The following is an 18,573-nucleotide window of genomic DNA, read 5'->3' as shown; positions in this document are numbered from 1 at the left end:
TTCCCTTCCACCGTGACTGTGAGGCCTCCCCAGCCAAATGGAACTATGAGTCCATTAAACCTCTTCCCTAGATAAATCACCCAGTCTCAGGTATGCCTTTGGTAGCAGCATGACAACAGACTCATACGCTGGTGAAATCCCCTTTGGACAGTGTCACACCTGCCTGTAATCACAACACAGGACTTTAAGTGCTTCATGCTACCTCCCATTGAAAACCCTTAATACCAAGGCTATACATGCTACAGGATTCTCATGGGAAAGTGCATTTTCCGTAACCTCACTTGTTTACAGGCAGTTTGGAACCTCTTAGAAAGCATCAAGGCTCTCTCTGGCTTTCCTCAGTGGTTTATAATAGATAGATGGCTTTCATAGCAATTACTTCCTGAAAGCATCACTAGGGTGGCCTTCATCCCACACAGGTGCAGAGAACTTTAGCTTCTCAAAGTGCTTTAACCCATATCTCAGAATCATTTACCAGGCCTTTGAGGTGCACTACTGGCTGCTCTATTTCAGGGTGAAGCTAACGCCTGTAGTGTGATAAGACGACAGACTCATCAGCCCCGAGTGCCTGGACCGTGTCCCTCCTGGCCCTGTTAGCATGTTTCTTCATCTCTAAATGAAGGTATTGCAAGTAATGCCCAGTCAGGTCCGGGCAGTGCCTGGTGCATGATTAACAGCATCGTCAGCTATCACTGTGTTACCATACCAGGGAGGAGGGCAGCCCCTTGAATGGCGCTGCTCAGCAGTCTGTACCTTCCCAGTTTCCCGCTGGACAAGGTCCCGCATCTCTTCTGTCCAGCCCAGAAGCTCCACTAGCCTTTCCACACTCTGAATCAGGTCCCCCAGCTGGGTCACGTCCCTGCTGCGAGGATGCCAAGCCAAGGTCCCCACCAAGTCCCAGTTGATGAGCAGTCGGGGAACTGAGCTCCGCACGGCCTCGGTCAAGCTGGCAAAAGGCTCCACCTGAAAAATGGCCCAAACGTGAGGGACACAGTGTCCACCCTACAAGCCCCTCAGGATGTTTCATGCCACAGCCACTGAGGCCTTGGAGGAGCAGCAGACTGGCAGGTCCTGTAAAACACGGAAAACCCACCACCAACCTGATTTCTTCAGTTGAGCTCCTGCCACCTGGCCTCAGTGACTCTGCTTCCTCCCCTCAGTCTCCCTCTCCTTCACTTCTTGCTGCTTCCAACACATCCTGGCCTCTCCCTACCTCCGGTTCAAGGTTCATCAGGGCTCCATCCTTCCTACCTCTTCCTTGTGAGCGCGTTCCATTCTCCCTGTCCTCCCCACCACGCTGTCTCCCAGCATGCCACGGAGGGACAAAGGACACTCGTCCGTCTCCTCTGGCTAGCCCTGCTCACTGTGACGGCCACCACCAGCCTCTGGCACAAGGAGGAGCTGGTGCCCCCGAACATCTCTCCATGGTCTTCACCACACAGCCTCTCAAGAGGCCTAACTTGGCGCCATCAGGCTTCTTCATACAGTTCTCAAAGCTTCTTTTAAGAGGAAAAATGTAAAACATAGATACATTAATAAATAGCATTAAAAATGGCTCACTATCTGGGGGGAAAATGCTCCATTCCCACCTCCCGCTGTAAAAAATTCAAATAAAAATTAAAAACAGTTCTTGAAGAAAATGTAGGGTTTACGAGTAAGGAAGAACTTTTTAGGCATGAAAACTGAAGTCAGGTTCCTTCCTCCTTCCCTCCTTCCCTCCCTCTCTATCTCTAAGTAAAAATTTAAAAAAAAGAAAGGAAACTAAAGTCAGATAAGGCAAAGGAAAGTGACAAATCTGACCATGTGAATACTATTACCTTGGTATCTACATAAAACTACTATGTAGAAAATTAAAAAATTTAAAAAACCTCTCATCATCATACACTGCAAAAATATTTACAATAAATGATAATAGTTTATATCACTAATGGATAAACTCATTTATAAACATATAATTTACTAATTTATAACGAAATTTATATTAAGGCCTGGACACGGTGGCTCACATCTATAATCCCAGCACTTTGGGAGGCCAAGCTGGGCAGATCACCTGAGGTCAGGAGTTCAAGACCAGCCTGGTCAACACGGTGAAACTCCGTCTCTACTAAAAATACAAAAATTAGCCAGGAGTGGTGGTGGGCGCCTGTAGTCCCAGCTACTCAGGAGGCTGAGGCAGGAGAATCACCTGAACCTGGGAGATGGAGGTTGCAGTGAGCCGAGATCGCACCACTGCACTCTAGCCTGGGTGTGAACTAAGTAAGACTCTGTCTCAAAAAAAAGAAAGAAAGAAATTTATAATCAGGAAAAAGGCTATTTTCATTTCACTTCAACAAAAGAGATGGCTGGTGGCCTGAGTGTCCACACCTGATGGCCAGCACGCTCAGCTCGGCTCAGTCCACACACTGCTGACCACCATGGCCCCTCTAACTGTTCCTCCTGTGTCTGTCCCTCCATTCTAGGCGTAGCATGGGCATTCTCATGCCCGTCCACACCCTGGGGTCTCCTATCTGCTCACTCCCAGCACCTCAGCTCTGTGGGAGAAAAGGCTCGTAAGTGCCAAAGCAGGAGACTGAAGCCTCAGTCCACTCCCGTTTAATAAACAGAATACAGAAAGAAGAATCTAGTTAGGAATAAGTATCGTGAGTCATTACATATCCGTCTTATTGAATATTAAGCCCTGATTAAAGCCTTCCTGTACTTTACGCATAATTTTCTAGGAACGTCAAGTTGCTGTGGTCAGGGACTGACAGTGGACACTATGGGATGTGGCCACAAGGCAAGAGCATCGACTGCTTTGATCAGCAGAGATGATCTGTGGAATGTGAAGCCAAGCCCTGTCACACCCACATAAGGGATGCTGGAGGGCATCAGAAATCTGTAGTACTGCCAGTGCTTGCGGAAGCACCTGCTACTCAGCAGGCATTAGAAGGGAACAGTCCCTGCCCCTGGGTGAGTCCGTACCCTCCACTCCCCCACGTGCTTGTGGAAGGACTGATACTGGTCAGCTACCCAGGGGCTTGTCTCTGTGTGGTGCTGTGCTATACTGGTTACAATCTGTGCCTGCTCTCACTCCCTGCTTCTGCACCTGGCTCCCCTTTTGTAGACAGTAAGAAGTAGCATAACTTTTGAAGCCTTTGTTCTTACTTGAAAGGCATAACCTAAAGTGCTAACATCTCGATGCCCCCACCCCCGCTTCGGCTACTTGCAAGCACTGGGCCCTTTGTTCCTTAGACTCATGACCCTGCTCCCCAGTTTTGTACCCAATGAAAGTCAGAGTGTCCAGGCACTCAGGGCCACTACCGAACTCTGCATACTAGGTGGTAGTGGACCTCTGGGCCCAACTCTTTCTCTTGATCTCGGTGTCTTGTGTCTATTTGTCTCTGCACCCGTAGAGAATACCCTCTAGACCCAGCAGGGCTGGACCCTATACAGCTCCTGCCACTGGTCCTTCCTGGACTCTGGACTCTGGACTCAGGTGTCCACCTGCCTGCTCGACACCTCCAGTCTGCAGCACATCATCGAATCCGTGGAAACAAGGCTGAGTTCCCCAAACCCACTTAGCAGGCTTCTCCATCTCAGGAAACGGTGGCTCAATCCTTCTAGCTGCTCCGGCCACAGCCCTGGAGTCCTTAGGAATCCACACCCTCCCATACACTGTGCCAGCGTGTCCACTCTGCATTCACACACACCCAGACTCCAGCACCCCTCAGCCTCTGCTGACTTTACCTGGCCCCCAGCCAGTGCCAGCCAGTGATCACCTACAAGGGCCCTGCTGGGTCTGCTGCTCCCATGCTTCCCCCCATGGTGGGCTCACAGCCCAGCACTCAGAGGACTCCTCTCAACAGGAAGCTGGAGTAAAGTGCTCCAACTTCCAGGCTCTGGCCTGGAACCCAAGCTGAATCCATTCATCTTCTGAGGTGGCACCAGCCTCCCCTGAGATGATCTTGTGCCCCACCTCCTTCTCTGCTCCAGCCCCATGCCCGTCACTGCTGACTTGGCCCCTCCCTCCTTGCTGCTTGTCACCTGTGCAGACCCCTCACCTGGGTTAACTCTTAGCTCCAACTCCACCTTCCTGACTGGACACTGCAGCTGGCTCCCAACCTTTCGAGCACGTCTATCCTGCTTATTATCTTTTCCACAGCATCAATCATCTCCTAACAAACTGTAACTTCTTATATTTACATCTGACTGTATGTTCAAAGCACCAGAACAGGGCCCAGCACACAGCAGGCAGCACCCAATGAATGCCTCAGCAAATACATGCTCTGGGCCCCTGCGGCCGGCCTGGGCCCTTCTGGCCCTTCTGCCCTTGGTGCCGGTATCCAGTCACACACACAGTGGCTTCATGGTCTCATTTCTTGCTCTAATCACAGCTTTTAGGAATTTCCAGAGCTTCAGACTCTGATGGAGAACAGCTGCTTGAACACATCCAGAGCGTCTCCCAGGCACCTCAGACACACAGCAGAACCAAGCTGGGCATCCTCCCTCCCAAATCATGCTTCACCAGCTAATGCCCTGACCTTATACACCAAGCCAGACACCTCCTTCTCACGCCCCCCAAAGCATCACAGGCCGCAAGTCCAGCCCCCTCCTTGCTGTCCCTCAGGTGCCCACAGCTCTAACTTCTTCAGGACCAGCCCCTGGCACTGCTTGCTCCAATCTCCACTCCCCAAAGGCCTCTCTGCCCCCAAGAGTTCAGCTACATCCCTGGGCCAGTCCCTTTGGGTTTATCACTACTCCCACCATAGCATCAGTATTCCTCATCTGACCTGGGAGGCCTGCCCCTCCACCTCACCCCCATACCCCGTTTCCTTCTCCATTCCCCTCACACATGGTGCCCCAGCCGCAACTATACCACCTACAAAGCCCAGCGGCTTCCCACCTTCCTTTCCCCTGCATGGGATGCTGCTCCCTCAGCCTGGAATCCCAGATGATCCACTCACCTTACAATAGTGGCACCAGCCCCTCAAGGCCCATGAGGTGACACTTGCACCCCGCCTTCCCCATAGTCGCTGAAGGCCCATGAGGTGACACCTGCACCCCGCCTTCCCCATAGTCGCTCAAGGTCCATGAGATGACACCTGCACCACCCCTTTCCCCATAGTCCCTCAAGGTCCATGAGGTGACTCCTGCACCACCCCTTTCCCCATAGTCCCTCAAGGTCCATGAGGTGACTCCTGCACCACCCCTTTCCCCATAGTCCCACAAGGTCCATGAGGTGACACCTGCACCCCACCTTCCCCATAGTCGCTCAAGGTCCATGAGGTGACACCTGCACCACCCCTTTCCCCATAGTCGCTCAAGGTCCATGAGGTGACACCTGCACCCCCCCTTCCTCATAGTCCCTCAAGGTCCATGAGGTGACTCCTGCACCCTCCCTTTCCCCATAATCCCTCAAGGTCCATGAGGTGACTCCTGCACCACCCCTTTCCCCATAGTCCCACAAGGTCCATGAGGTGACTCCTGCACCCTCCCTTTCCCTATAGTTCCTCAAGGTCCATGAGGTGACTCCTGCACCCCCCCTTTCCCCATAGTCCCACAAGGTCCATGAGGTGACTCCTGCACCCTCCCTTTCCCTATAGTCCCTCAAGGTCCATGAGGTGACACCTGCACCCCCCCTTTCCCTATAGTCCCTCAAGGTCCATGAGGTGACTCCTGTACCCCCCCTTTCCCTATAGTCTCTCAAGGTCCATGAGGTGACTCCTGCAGCCCCCCTTTCCCTATAATCCCTCAAGGTCCATGAGGTGACACCTGCACCACCCCTTCCCCATAGTCCCTCAAGGTCCATGAGGTGACTTCTGCACCCCCCCATTCCCCATAATCCCTCAAGGTCCACGAGGTGACTCCTGCACCCCCCCCTTCCCTGCCCTCGGCCTCCTCCCTGCACAGGCCTGCTGACACACCTCCAGGGAGGTCCCAAGGATGAGCAGCAGATCTGCCATGGGGAAATCAACCACATGTAGCAAGAACCTCTGGGGCAGCGGCTCCCCAAAGAACACGATGTCGGGCTTCACCACGCCAGTGCAGACTGGGCAGCGGGGCACCCTGTCTGCCATCACGTCAGCCTGGGAAACACAGAAAAAGCAGGCCTGAGGAAGATGCCACAAGACACTTTAAAGGCAACAACTTCTTATTAAAGTATCAAATATTCCCCCCAAAAAGGGTGAGAGATGGACCATTAACCTCCATGTAACCAGCTTCAGGAATTACCAGTTTTCATAGCTAATTGTTTCACGGCCCTCCAGAATCTTCGAGGAGGTATTAGGACATTTAAAAGCAAATCCTGGACATCATATGATTTCACCCATAAATACTTCAGCAGGCATCCAGCACATTTAACACCATGCTCTGAACACCTGGGATGGTGACCAGAGACATTCAGGTGCTAAGGAAACACCTGGCAGACGGCAGCCTGCAGGCATTTGGCCTACACCGAACATTATTCAGTCACAAAGGTGGAACTGTCTCTGGGTCGAGCTTAAGAGATCATGGCATTGCCTCAGACCTGGGAGGCATTCAGGTCAGCTTCAGTCACTGGCTGGCATTACTAGGAATAACAACATGTGCCGAAGACTGCCTCCGTGCTGGCCAAGGGGAAGTGGACACAACTTCACTTTGCATCAAGATTAATATAAACTAATGCCTTGGGCCAGATGGAAAAGGGAGAGAGTTACAGAGGAAGACACCTGATTTTCTAAGGGAAACCTTTACAGCTAAGTGGGCTTGTTTTAAGCAGGCTCAATCCAGCAAGAAGCAAGAGAAACAAGAGACAAAAGAAAGAAACTCACAAAAGATTTCAGATATTCTTGGATACATAGTAAAACTGTATTATGTTTAAATTAAGAAGAAAAAACTGTTATCTTGGAGACTATGGGGTATAGTAAAAATAAAAGGAAATAAAAAAGATGAAATATCTATTAAAGATACAAAAGTATTAAAAAATAATGTAGCAGACTTGGAAAATAACCAAATATAACTTCTATAAATAAAAAGTAGAGGAACCAAAATGAAACTCAATGTCTGTTTCCAGTTGGTGTTTGGGAAAAAAGAAAGAAATATTCAATGGGAAGACTTTATTCTCTATAATAGAAGACGACATTAGTAAACTGGAAAATAGCTCACAAGAAATTACCCAGAATGCAGCACCAGGAGGAGCAAGGAGGGACAGGAGAGTGATCAGGAACTGCAGGTGAGGGAAGGTCTAATGTACCCTCAATCAGAGGTCCCTGAAGAGTGGGCTCAGAGGGCGGGCCAGGGGCAATTCATATCCAAGAGGTAACCGCAGAGTATTACCCGGCAACCATGGAAGATACCAACTCACAGAATGAGGGTCTCAAGCAAGTGAGGGCTACTGAGCCAGCGTGAGGGCACGACAGGAGTCACAAGCACAGTGTGGCTGTTTTTGTCCCAAGAGGTTCTCAGGAGGTTTAGTGTTTGTTTATATATTGTCCTTAAAAGGGGGAGGGTGGCTGTGAGGTGAATGGTTACATACTTTTGAGACTTCAGTAAGTGTACATTTTACAGAAGATAAAAGGAAACATTGTAGTCAACTGTTCAAAGAAAAAAAAGAAACAGAAAGAACAACTAAGCAGACATCTCAGGGAGGAAGAAGGAACCATTGATCTCCACTATCCACATTCGCAGGGTGGAGTCTAGAAAGAGCTGGTTTCTGTTTAACCCTAAGTGAAGAAAGTCTAATGGTGGTTGGGGAGGGAGGATATAATGGGGTGCCTCTAATCTCTTCTCCTGCACTGGGCAGGAACTCAAGTCCCCAAGGTTTCTCTGGGTTCCCCTGACCAAGGAGAGGGGTCCATTCAGTTGGTTGCAGGGCTTAGAATTGTATTTTTTATTTGTTTGAGATGGAGTCTCATTCTGTCACCCAGGCTGGAATGCAGTGGGGTGATCTCAGCTCACTGTCAACCTCTACCTCCTGGGTTCCAGCAATTCTGCCTCAGCCTCCCGAGTAGCTGGGACTACAGATAGGTGCCACCACACATGGCTCATTTTGTATTTTTAGTAGAGACAGAGTTTTACCATGTTGGCCAGGCTGGTCTCAAACTCAACTCAAGTGATCCATCTGCCTCTGCCTCTGCCTCCCAAAGTACTAGGATCACAGGCATGAGCCACTGCATCTGGCCTAGAATTTTATTTTTCTCAAGGAAGGCCTACAAATTTTAAGCAGAATAAATAAAAGGAAATTCATATGGAAAACAGCATGGAGAAACTGCAAAACTCCAAAGACAAAAGTCTTAAAAAAAAAAAACAGGCAGAGAGATTGGCCAGGCGTGGTGGCTCACACCTGTAATCCAAGCACTTTGGAGGCCAAGGTGGGCAGATCACCTGAGGGCAGGAGTTCAAGACCAGCCTGACCAACATGGAGAAACCCCGTATTTAAAAAAATTAAAATAAAATAAAATAAACAGGCAGAGAGGCCAGGTGTACTGACTCAAGCCTGTAATCCCAGCACTCTGGGAGGCTGAGGTGGGTGAATCACGAGGTCAGGAGTTCAAGACCAACCTGACCAACATGGTGAAACCCTGTCTACTAAAAATACAAAAATTAGCCGGGCATGGTGATGCACGCCTGTAATCCCAGCTACTCTGGAGGCTGAGGCAGGAGAATCACTTGAACCCGGGAGGCAGAGGTTGCAGTGAGCAGAGATCACGCCACTGTGCTCCAGCTTGGGTGACAAGACTCTGTCTTGTCTCAAAAAAAAAAAAAAAAAAAGAAACAGGCAGAGAACCGATAGCAACAATTTCTGAAATTTACATGAAAAGGCAAAAGACTCAGAATAGCCAACACAGTACTGAAGGAGAACAAAGCTGGAGAATTAAAACCAACCTATTGCCCTTATCTCTTTTATTTTCATCCTTATTTATTTATTTTGTTTTGAGATGGAGTCTCACTCTGTTGCTCAGGCTGGGGTACAGTGGCGTGATTTCAGTTCACAACAGCCTCCCCCTCCCGGGTTCAAGTGATTCTCTTGCCTCAGCCTTCCGAGTAGCTGGGATTACAGGTGTGCCACCACACTTGGCTAATTTTTATATTTTTCAAAAAATACAAAAATGGGGTTTCATCATTTTGGCCACACTGCTCTCAAACTCTCAACCTCAGGTGATCCACCTGCCTAGGCCTCCCAAAGTGCTGGGATTACAGGCGTGAACCACCAGCCCTGCTCCAAATAATTTCTTTTAAATGCAAATCCCTTTACATAATTTTCCTGCCTAAAAAATCCTTCAGTGTCTCCCATGATCTTCAGGACGCAGTTGAAACCCTAACAGAGCAAGAGTCCTTGTATACTCCAGGACTCTGCTGCCAGAAACTGACTCTTACATCCATATGGCCTCACTTCTGAGGGGCTCCCTAGCCTGCCCTCTTCCTACTGCTGAGTAACTGACTCTTACATCCATACGGCCTCACCTCTGAGGGGCTCCCTAGCCTGCCCTCTTCCTACGGTGAGTCAGGACCTCTTCCAGCATTCAGTACATATTTGTAGTAAAACTCGTATGGCACCTAATTGTAACTGTTGGATAACTCCACCTTAATTTGTTTTCACATCCACAGACCCCAGCAAAGGACCTGGCACTGAGCAGACTAAACTATTTGTTGAATAAATTGGTCATCAATGAATGAATGCGTTGACAAAAAGAATAATATGCATATATGAAGTTTCTACTGTGTGCTGACTCACACTTCCTAATTTCAAAACTAAAAAAAAAACTAAACATGGAATTACCAAGCAATACTCCTAGGTATGTTTTTTATACTCAAAAGCATAAAAAGTCTCACACAAAGACTTGTACATGCATTCACAGCAGAACTATTCACAAGAGCAGCGAGGCAGGAACAACCCCAACACCCGTCAATGTATGAGGAGAGGAACGAACTGTAGTACATACATCAATGGAATATTATTTGGCCATACAACAGGACAAAGTACTAACACAAGCTACGGTGTCAATGAGCCAGAAGTATTTTTGGGAAATAACCGTGACACAAAAGGCCATTTGATTGCATTTACATGAAATGTCCAGAAAAGACAAATGTATAGACAGAAAGCATATCTGTGGTTGCCAGGGGCTGGAGGGAGAAGAAATGAGGAATGACTGCTTAATAGTACAAGGTCTTCTTTTGCGGTAATTAGCACATCCTGGAACTTGATAAGAGGCAATAGGTACACACACTGTGAATGTACTAAATGCCAATGAACTGAACACTTTAAAATGGCTAAGTTTATGTTACATCAAATTCACCTCAATAAGGCGGGTAGATCACTTGAGGTCAGGAGTTCAAGACCAGCCTGGGCAACATGATGAAATCCCATCTCTACCGAAAACACACCACAAAAATTGGCTGGGCATGTAGTCCAGCTACTTGGGAGGCTGAGGCAGGAGAAGTGCTTGAACCCAGGAGACGAAGGTTACACTGAGCATAGATCACATGCAGCCTGGGTGACAGAGCAAGACTGTGTCTCAAAAAAAAAAAAAAAAATTCACCTCAATAAAAAATAAGTAAATTTTTAAAAAGTTATGTGCCATGTCTCTATTTCAGAGTTTTATATTTAAGATGTTTCAACTCTATCCTATCCTATTCTAAGAAACGCATTTTACAGAAATACAGATATTCATGGCAGCATAAGCATAGGTATCATTGCTGTATTTTTAATAGTGAAAATTACACACATCAAAGAATGTCCCACAATACAGGAATGGCTAAATATAATATCTATAGAAGTGAATAAAAAGGTTTAGCAGAACTGTAGGTATTGACACAAGAGTTCCATGACACTGCTCAGTAAAAACTCAAGCTGTAGAATACTAGGCTTCAAATGACCCCATTGCTGAATTTTTTTTTTTTTTTTTTTTGAGATAGACTCTCACTCTGTCACCAGGCTGGAGTGCAGTAGCGTGATCTCAGCTCCCTGCAACCTCTGCTTCCTGGATTTAAGCAATCAATTCTCCTGCCTCAGCCTCCCGAGTAGCTGGGACTACAAGCACATGCCACCACATCTGGCTAATTTTCTTATTTTTGGTAGAGATGGGGTTTCACCATGTTGGCCAGGATGGTCTCCATCTGTTGACCTTGTGATCTGCCCACCTCGGCCTCCCAAAGTGCTGGGATTACAGGCATGAGCCACCGCAATCAGCCTGAAAAAAAAAAAATTTTAACTGCGTGTAGGTGTATGTACATAGGTACATGCATATATGTTTATATAAACATATCACTTTTTTTTTTGGAAAGGCCTGGAACATTATACACCAAGCTGTTAAAAGTGGGCAGCAGAGGCCAGGCACAGTGGCTCACGCCTGTAATCCCAGCCCTTTGGGAGGCTGAGGCGGGCAAACCACCTGAAGTCGGGAGTTCAAGACCAGCTGACCAACATGGAGAAACCCTGTCTCTACTAAAAATACAAAATTAGCTGGGCGTGGTGGCGTGTGCCTGTAACCCCAGCTGCTCGGGAGGCTGATGCGGGAGAATCACTTGAACCTAGGGGGCAGAGGCTGTGTAAGTTGAGATCACACCATTGCACTCCAGCCTGGGAAATAAGAGCGAAATTCTGTCTAAAAAAAAAAGTAGACAGCAGGGGCCAGGGGCCGTGGCTCATGCCTGTAATCCCAGTACTTTGGGAGGCTGAGGTGGATGGATCACCTGAAGTCAGGAGTTTGAGACCAGCCTGACCAACATGATGAAATATCATCTCTACTAAAAAATAAAAAATATATAAAAATAATAAAACTAGTGGGGTGTGGTAGCACACACCTGTAATCCCAGCTACTCAAGAGGCTGAGGCAGGAGAACTGATTGAACCCAGGAGACGGAGGTTGCACTGAGCAGAGATTACCCCACTGCACTCCAGCCTGGGCAACAGAATGAGACTCTGTCTAAAAAAAAAAAAAAAAAAGTGGGCAGCAGGAATTGGCTGAAGGGGAGATTCATTTTCTCTACATATTTCTATATTGTCTTCAATTTTTTACCAGCGTACATTACTTTTCTAATTTACAGATAAAATTTTTCACACTATTGTTGTTTAATAATCCTTTACACACAGTGCTTATAAAATACCACTTTTCCAGATGACCCCAACAGCAGATAACTCACCCAGAAGTCTTCCCCTGGGAAGGGTCTTCGGCAGACTGTGCAGGTGGCAGAGGCAAAGGTTCCATGAGCTTCAACCAGCTTTGAGTCAGGGATACCTGATGCTGAAATTCAAGCCAAAGCTAAGTGTTGCTGCTGCCTCTGGAGTGAGCACACAGGTCCAAAAGCACCACTTCTGGGCTTGGCAGGCCTCCTGGAAGAAGGCACAACCCCTTGGGGTTGTGATATCCTCAAGCCTTATGTCCATGCCCATATCACCTGCAGATCATGCACCACCAACCAGAATAAGGCATGGGAGTAAAGGGGCTCCCAGCTGGAGTCAAATCACAGTTAAAACAAAGCCTGTCAAAACTCAGTACGAAAATTCATTTGATGTAAGCTCCAATGAAATTATATCCAGCCAGGCACGGTGGCTCAGGCCTGTAATCCCAGTACTTTGGGAGGCTGAGGTGGGTTGATCATTTCAGGTTAGGAGTTTGAGACCAGCCTGGCCAACACGGTGAAACCCTACCACCACTAAAAATATAAAAATTAGCCGGGTATGGTGGCGGGCACCTGTAATCCCAGATACTCAGGAGCCTGAGGCAAGAGAATCACTTGAACCCAGGAGGCTGAGGCTGCAATGAGCGGAGACTACACCACTGCACTCCAGCCTGGGAAACAAGAGCGAAACTCTTTTATCAAAAAAAAAAAAAATTATACCCAATACCAGGCTGGACGCAGTGGCTCACGCCTGTAATCCCAGTGCTTTGGAAGGCCAAGGGAGGACAATCACTTGAGGCCAGGAGTTTGAGACCAGCCTGGGCAACACAGTGAGACCTGATCTCCAGAAAAAAATGTAAAAACTACCCAGGCATGGTAGTGCATGCCTGCAGTCCCAGCTATTCCAGAGGCTGAGACAAAAGGATCAGTTTAGCCCAGGAGTTCGAGGCAAAAGGATCACTTCGGCCCAGGAGTTCAAGGCTACAGTGAACTATGATCATGCCACTGAACTCTAGCCTGGGCAACAGCGCCAAGACCCTGTCTCAAAAACTGACATCCAGTACCTAGGAACATTTTCTATTCTATAGATACCAAGTTAAAATGAGGATATAAATATCATAAATTCCAAAAGAACTGCTTGGCAGAAAAACAGACAAAAAGTGACTTCTTATGAAAGTTGTGTTACTATCGTCTGGCTCTGAAGCACTGTGGTGGCACAGCCAGGGTCCCAGCTGTAGGACGCTCCCCAAGCCCCTACCACTCAGCAGTCCTGCATCTCTCAGCCAGAAGTGCCCACCTTCCCACACGGCCTGCCCTGCTGCACCTCTGGGAGAAGAGACCACCAATATGGGGTAGCCACTGCTGCCTCTGTGGCTCCAGGCTAGGGAATCCTTCTGGCAAGGAAACATATACCTGGAGCCAAGGTGTCTCCTCTTTTTAACTGACAACACATCTGCAGACTGGCTGAGCTGCTCCTGGCTCCCAGAGAGCTGACTGTCCCCGCACCTGTCTGCATCACTGCATGTAAGGAAAAGACCCCATCAAGTGCTTCCCTGAGGTGCACAGCCAGAAGTCGGCACAACCTGTGAATCGCTGGTTTGGGCACCACGTGGATACAGTCAAGAAATCGCCACAGGCTGAGTGTGACATTATTAAGGAATTATAAGAGATTCTTCAGCGTGAAAATGGTACCAAAGTTGTTAATTTTTATTTGTTATTTTTATTAATTTATTTTTGAGACGGAGTCTCTCTGTCACCCAGGCTGGAGTGCAGTGGCACAATCTCAGCTCACTGTAACCTCCACCTCCCAGGTTCCAGCAATCCCAAGTAGCTGGGATTATAGAGGCACATCACCACGCCCAGCTTTTTCTATTTTTAGCAGAGACAGGGTTTTCCCATGTTGACCAGTCTAGTCTTTCCCATGTTGACCAGAACCCCCAACCTCAGGTGATCTGCCTGCCTCCCAAAGTGCTGGGATTACAGGTGTGAGCCACTGCACCCAGCCAGAGTTGTTTTTCAAGTATCCTCTAGAGATACCTATTCATGTATTTATAGATTATTTCTAGATTAAATTCATGGTATCAGGGATTTGCTTCACAATAATCTGGGGATTTGGAAGAAAGCAGTGAGGACGCAGGAAGAAGGACTTTGGACTGGCTACGTGCTGGTGATGCGGACAGGATGCTTCATTATGCTTCATTTTTCTCTTGATTTGCATGTGCTCAATAAAATTCCGTAATACAATTTTTAAAAGAGAACAGAAGGCCGGGCATGGTGGTTCATGCCTATAATCCCAGCACTTTGAGAGGCTGAGGCAGGCGGATCACCTGAGGTCAGGAGTTCAAGACCAGCCTGACCAACATGGAGAAACCCTGTCTTTACTAAAAATACAAAATTAGCTGGGCGTGGTGGGGCGCACCTGTATTCCCAGCTACTCGGGAGGCTGAGGCAGGAGAATCGCTTTAATCCAGGAGGCGGAGGTTGTGGTGAGCCGAGATTGAGCCATTGGACTCCAACCTGGGCAACAAGAGTGAAACTCCGTCTCAGGGGGAAAAATAAAAATAAAAAAAAAAAAAACAGAAAAAAGAGATAATCACACCAGATTAGCAAAACGATGTCAACTTCTGCCCAAAACGCACAGCTCTGCAGGTATGCCAGGAGAGCAAGCAGTGGCCTTTAAACACCCTGAAAACATTTTCCTTGGGAATAAAGCCCTAACTGGTTGGCTCTAAAACAGTCCCAAGGAAGAAGCATAAGCACTAGGTCTTGGCCCTCCCCAGAAACAAGCACCTGAGCCTTCCCTGTGAGGAAAAGAATGTGTGAGATGGACAGAGGGCTCACCTCTCTCAAGCCCATCGATGTTCTGCGTGTAGAGCCGCAGAAGCAGCCCCTTGTCATGAAGCAGCCGGAGGAAGTAGTGAGTGACATTGGGCTTGTAGTTCCCAGGGTACAGCTCCTTGGCTAAAGTGAAAAAGGGCTTGGGGTTGTGGAAGAAAAATGGAAGCTCAAAAATGGCCTCGGGGTACGGGAGATTGTACTTCTGGAGGTTGCTGTACAGCCCACTCCCCGGAGATCTGCAGAGAGAGAAGGAAGAGGCTCTGAGGACTTTGGAAGAGGACAGGAAAGTGGCGTAAACTGGGCAGTGGGGAGGGCGGGAGGCAGGGAAGGGGAGTGCAGAAGGCAGGTGGGACTGCGAGCAGTACCTGAAGTCTGGAATGCCACTGGGTGTGCTGATGCCGGCCCCCACCATGACCACCACCCTCTGGCAGGCTCTGGCCCGAATCAGCTCAGCCACATCCTGCAGAGAAAGCTTCCCCTTGTCATTGCTGCCTCCACTTCCAACACTTGAAGCACCCACAGAAAAAGATATAGGCCTTCTTCCACCTTTAAAACTGACAGAAAAAAACAAAGCAGCAAAGGAAACAGATAGCAGCCCATCTCAGGGTAGCAAGAACGAGCATGATTCTACCCTTTGCACCAACGCCACCATTGAGATTGACCATGCACGTCTCTCCAGACCTCCCAAAATAATCAGCTTTTTCAGCTGACTATTGGGCTACCATGGAAAGCAGTCATAAATCAGAAATCGAGACTTATTTGGGAGCAAAAAATTCAGGTTAATGGAAACTGTGCTCATTTCATAATTCAGGACACTCAGTGGGTACTCAGTGCTCTGAGTGCAAACCTCCAAAGGGGTTTTCTAATGAAAACTGGTCAAGTTGTCAAGAAGGAAAGAGGGAAAGCTCTGGCTCTGAAAGCATCCCACCTGTTCAACGCCCGCTTCACACAGCATGTCAGACCCCTGTTCACTTCAGGCTGTTCCCCAAACCGCTACTAAACATGCACCATTAGGAGAATCACAAAAGGGGTGAAAGTTACTATTGCTGTTGATGGCAAGGTATTGCCCACTGGTGGCGAGGTATCACAGAGGGTGCCTGAAGTACGCTCCTCACCTACATAAACAGTGTTTGTGACTGAAAAACACATAAATGGAGTTTTCAAATGTCTGGAACATAATTAAGATGTATGGCTTAAAGTATATACTGCTTGGTGTGAAATTCACTGGGAGTAGGGGGCCTCTGAGGGGCAGCCATGGGTACAAACTGGGAGGGACACTGTGCAAAGGACACAAAGGACAAACTCAAAAATCTAAAGCTAAAGGGCAGATTCCAAACTGCAGAAAGCCCATGCAACAGACTCCTCCTCACAGGCAGCCCTATGCCTCCTGCTTTAGGGCCAGTGGTAGCGAGGATTTAACAAGTCTTGGAGTATCCCTGATACTAGAATGTGCTCCACGCATTTGCGGGTCCTGGTCCCTGCCCTATCTACAGCACCTACAACAGAGTCTGGCACGGAATAAGAGCTCAGTGAGGGCTTCTTGGATGAATCACAGAAGGCTCTTCTTTTTCTTTCAGGCTCTTTCTTTTTTTCTTTTGAGACAGTTTCACTCTTTAGCCCAGGCTAGAGTGCAGTGTCGAGATCTCAGCTCACTGCAACCTCCGTCTTCCGGTTTCAAGCGATTGTCCTGCCCCAGCCTCCCCAGTAGCTGGGATTACAGGCGCCCGCCACCATGTCTGGCTCATTTTTGTATTTTTAGCAGAGACAGGGTTTCACCATGTTGGCCAGGCTGCTCTTGCACTCCTGAACTCAGGTGATCCACACACCTCTGCCTCCCAAAGTGCTGGGATAACAGGCATGAACCACTGCGCCCAGCAGACTCTTGAGGATTTTTCTATTAAAGTTGTTTTTGTTTTTGTTTTTTTCAGGTAGATACGGTCTTGCTGTCACCCAGGCTGCAGTGCAGTCAGCATTCAATCATAGCTCATTGCAGCCTTGAACTCCTGGACTCAAGGGATCCTCTTGCCTTAGTCTTGGGAGTAACTGGGACTACAGGCTCGAACCACCATGCCCGGCTAATTTTTAACTGTTTTGTACAAATGGGGGGGTCTCGTTATGTTGCCCAGGCTGGTCTTGAACTCCTGGCCCCAAGCAATCCTCCTGTCTCAGCCTCCAAAAGTGCTGGAATTACAAGTGTGAGTCACCACTTCGGGCCTCACTCTTCATCAGTATTTTCAGTAGCTGTGTCAGACAGCATCTAGTGAATGTACTATTATCTATCCATTATATTCACCCATTATTCATCCTAATATTCATCCTAATAATGGATCCTAAATATTCATCCATTATAATTATGGATCCTAAATATTCATCCATCTTAATAATGGATCCTAAATATTCATCCATCCTAATAATGGATCCTAAATATTCATCCATTATAGGGCATTTGATACCTAACAACCATGGACCTTAAGATTTCTTCGTATGTAGGCAGTTCCCAGATGCAATTGCTATGGAGACAGGTATGATCACATGCCTGTGGGAGTATTAACCGCACAACATTTATGAGGGATAAAGTGTTAAATGCATATACTTTTGGACCTAGCAGTCCCAGTACTTGCAATTTATGCAAAAAGTGAGGTGCCAACAAGGTCATTCGCCACAGCGTTATGTACAATAACTAAAGGTTAGAAAGTACTTCAATGAGGGAATGCTGAAATAAACGACAAAACTCCCGTAAGGGACGTCCACAGATCAGCATCAAGACGGGGACGCCTGGTGTTGGAACGGAAGCAACACGCCGCAAAGGAAACACTGCACGGTGAGAAAGGAGGGCGAGGTGCCGACAACGAACACGCAAGAAGTGCTTGTCCTCGCCCAAAATACCTGGAAAAGAAGAAACACGGAGCCGCTGCCCTCGGCCGCCTCCGGAATGCCCTGGGCAGCGCGGGTCTGGGAGGCCTCTGCAAAGGGCGCACGGGACCCAGGGGCTCACCGCGGACCCCACGGCTGCCTCCAAGCCCCGCACCGGCACCGTCTCTGCCGCCAAGCACCAGCCGACAGCCGCAGGCCAGGAACCGCCCCACGCCTCCCCGGGCCTCTGCCCGTACAGCTACGGAGCCCCACAGCCGGAGGGGGGCCGCACTGCGCCAACCGCACAGCGCCATGTTCCCGGCAGCCCTGAGTCCTGCGGGCTCGCCCCGCCTCCGCATCCACGCTCCCCGCGCGCCCAGGTAGACGGAGAGGACGAGTGGAGGCGGTTCCCTAGTCTGGGGTCTGACTCCCCTCGCCCTGGGAGCCAGCAATGCTGTACCCTGCGCTCACACCTTTTTCAACCCGGATGGCGGTGACAGTTAAGCCTTCCTGAGCGCTTTTACCGCAGCCAGGCATTATGTTTACACCTGGTCCTTGCAAGACAGCACTGGCAAGGTCCTCACTGGAGTGGAGCAATCCCGAGTCACAAAGGCTGACACCACAAAAAGCTTTGTGGCCGGTTCGACCACAGGCGCCTATACTCTTTAACGCCTCAGTGACACGGCGAGGTGCGCGAGGAGTGGGTTGCAAACGCGGCAGAGACGTTTGTCCCGAGCGTAGAGACGCGAGGTGACCGAGCAACCAACGGACCCCGCCCTCGGCCGACCGCGGCGCTCCCAGCCT

General features: G+C 48.7%; 1 protein-coding gene across 12 annotated transcripts in view; it reads right to left on the bottom strand.

Annotated features, from left to right (window-relative positions):
* Nucleotides 1-18,573, bottom strand: part of SIRT3 (sirtuin 3) — a 22,079-nt gene extending 3,506 nt beyond the window's left edge. For 2 of the 12 annotated variants that reach the window (XR_008474894.2, XM_035263977.3), the window contains exons 1-6: nucleotides 17,803-18,573; nucleotides 15,282-15,470; nucleotides 14,920-15,152; nucleotides 12,100-12,200; nucleotides 5,904-6,065; nucleotides 754-963 (exon numbers count right to left, since the gene is read on the bottom strand). Coding sequence is in view for 6 of the 12 variants with exons in the window: in XM_035263977.3 (XP_035119868.2) it covers nucleotides 754-963; nucleotides 5,904-6,065; nucleotides 12,100-12,200; nucleotides 14,920-15,152; nucleotides 15,282-15,470; nucleotides 17,803-18,128 (1,221 nt within the window). In the remaining 6 variants the exon portion in view is untranslated. Of the gene's footprint in view, nucleotides 1-753; nucleotides 964-5,903; nucleotides 6,066-12,099; nucleotides 12,201-14,919; nucleotides 15,153-15,281 lie in introns of all 12 variants that reach the window. The other 10 variants (XR_008474897.2, XM_035263979.3, XR_013523656.1 and 7 more) reach the window with 5 other exon arrangements.

Source organism: Callithrix jacchus, chromosome 10, assembly GCF_049354715.1.
Source record: "Callithrix jacchus isolate 240 chromosome 10, calJac240_pri, whole genome shotgun sequence".
In the NCBI taxonomy this organism is placed as follows: Eukaryota; Metazoa; Chordata; class Mammalia; order Primates; family Cebidae; genus Callithrix; species Callithrix jacchus.
This window is presented reverse-complemented; position numbering and strand designations above follow the sequence as displayed.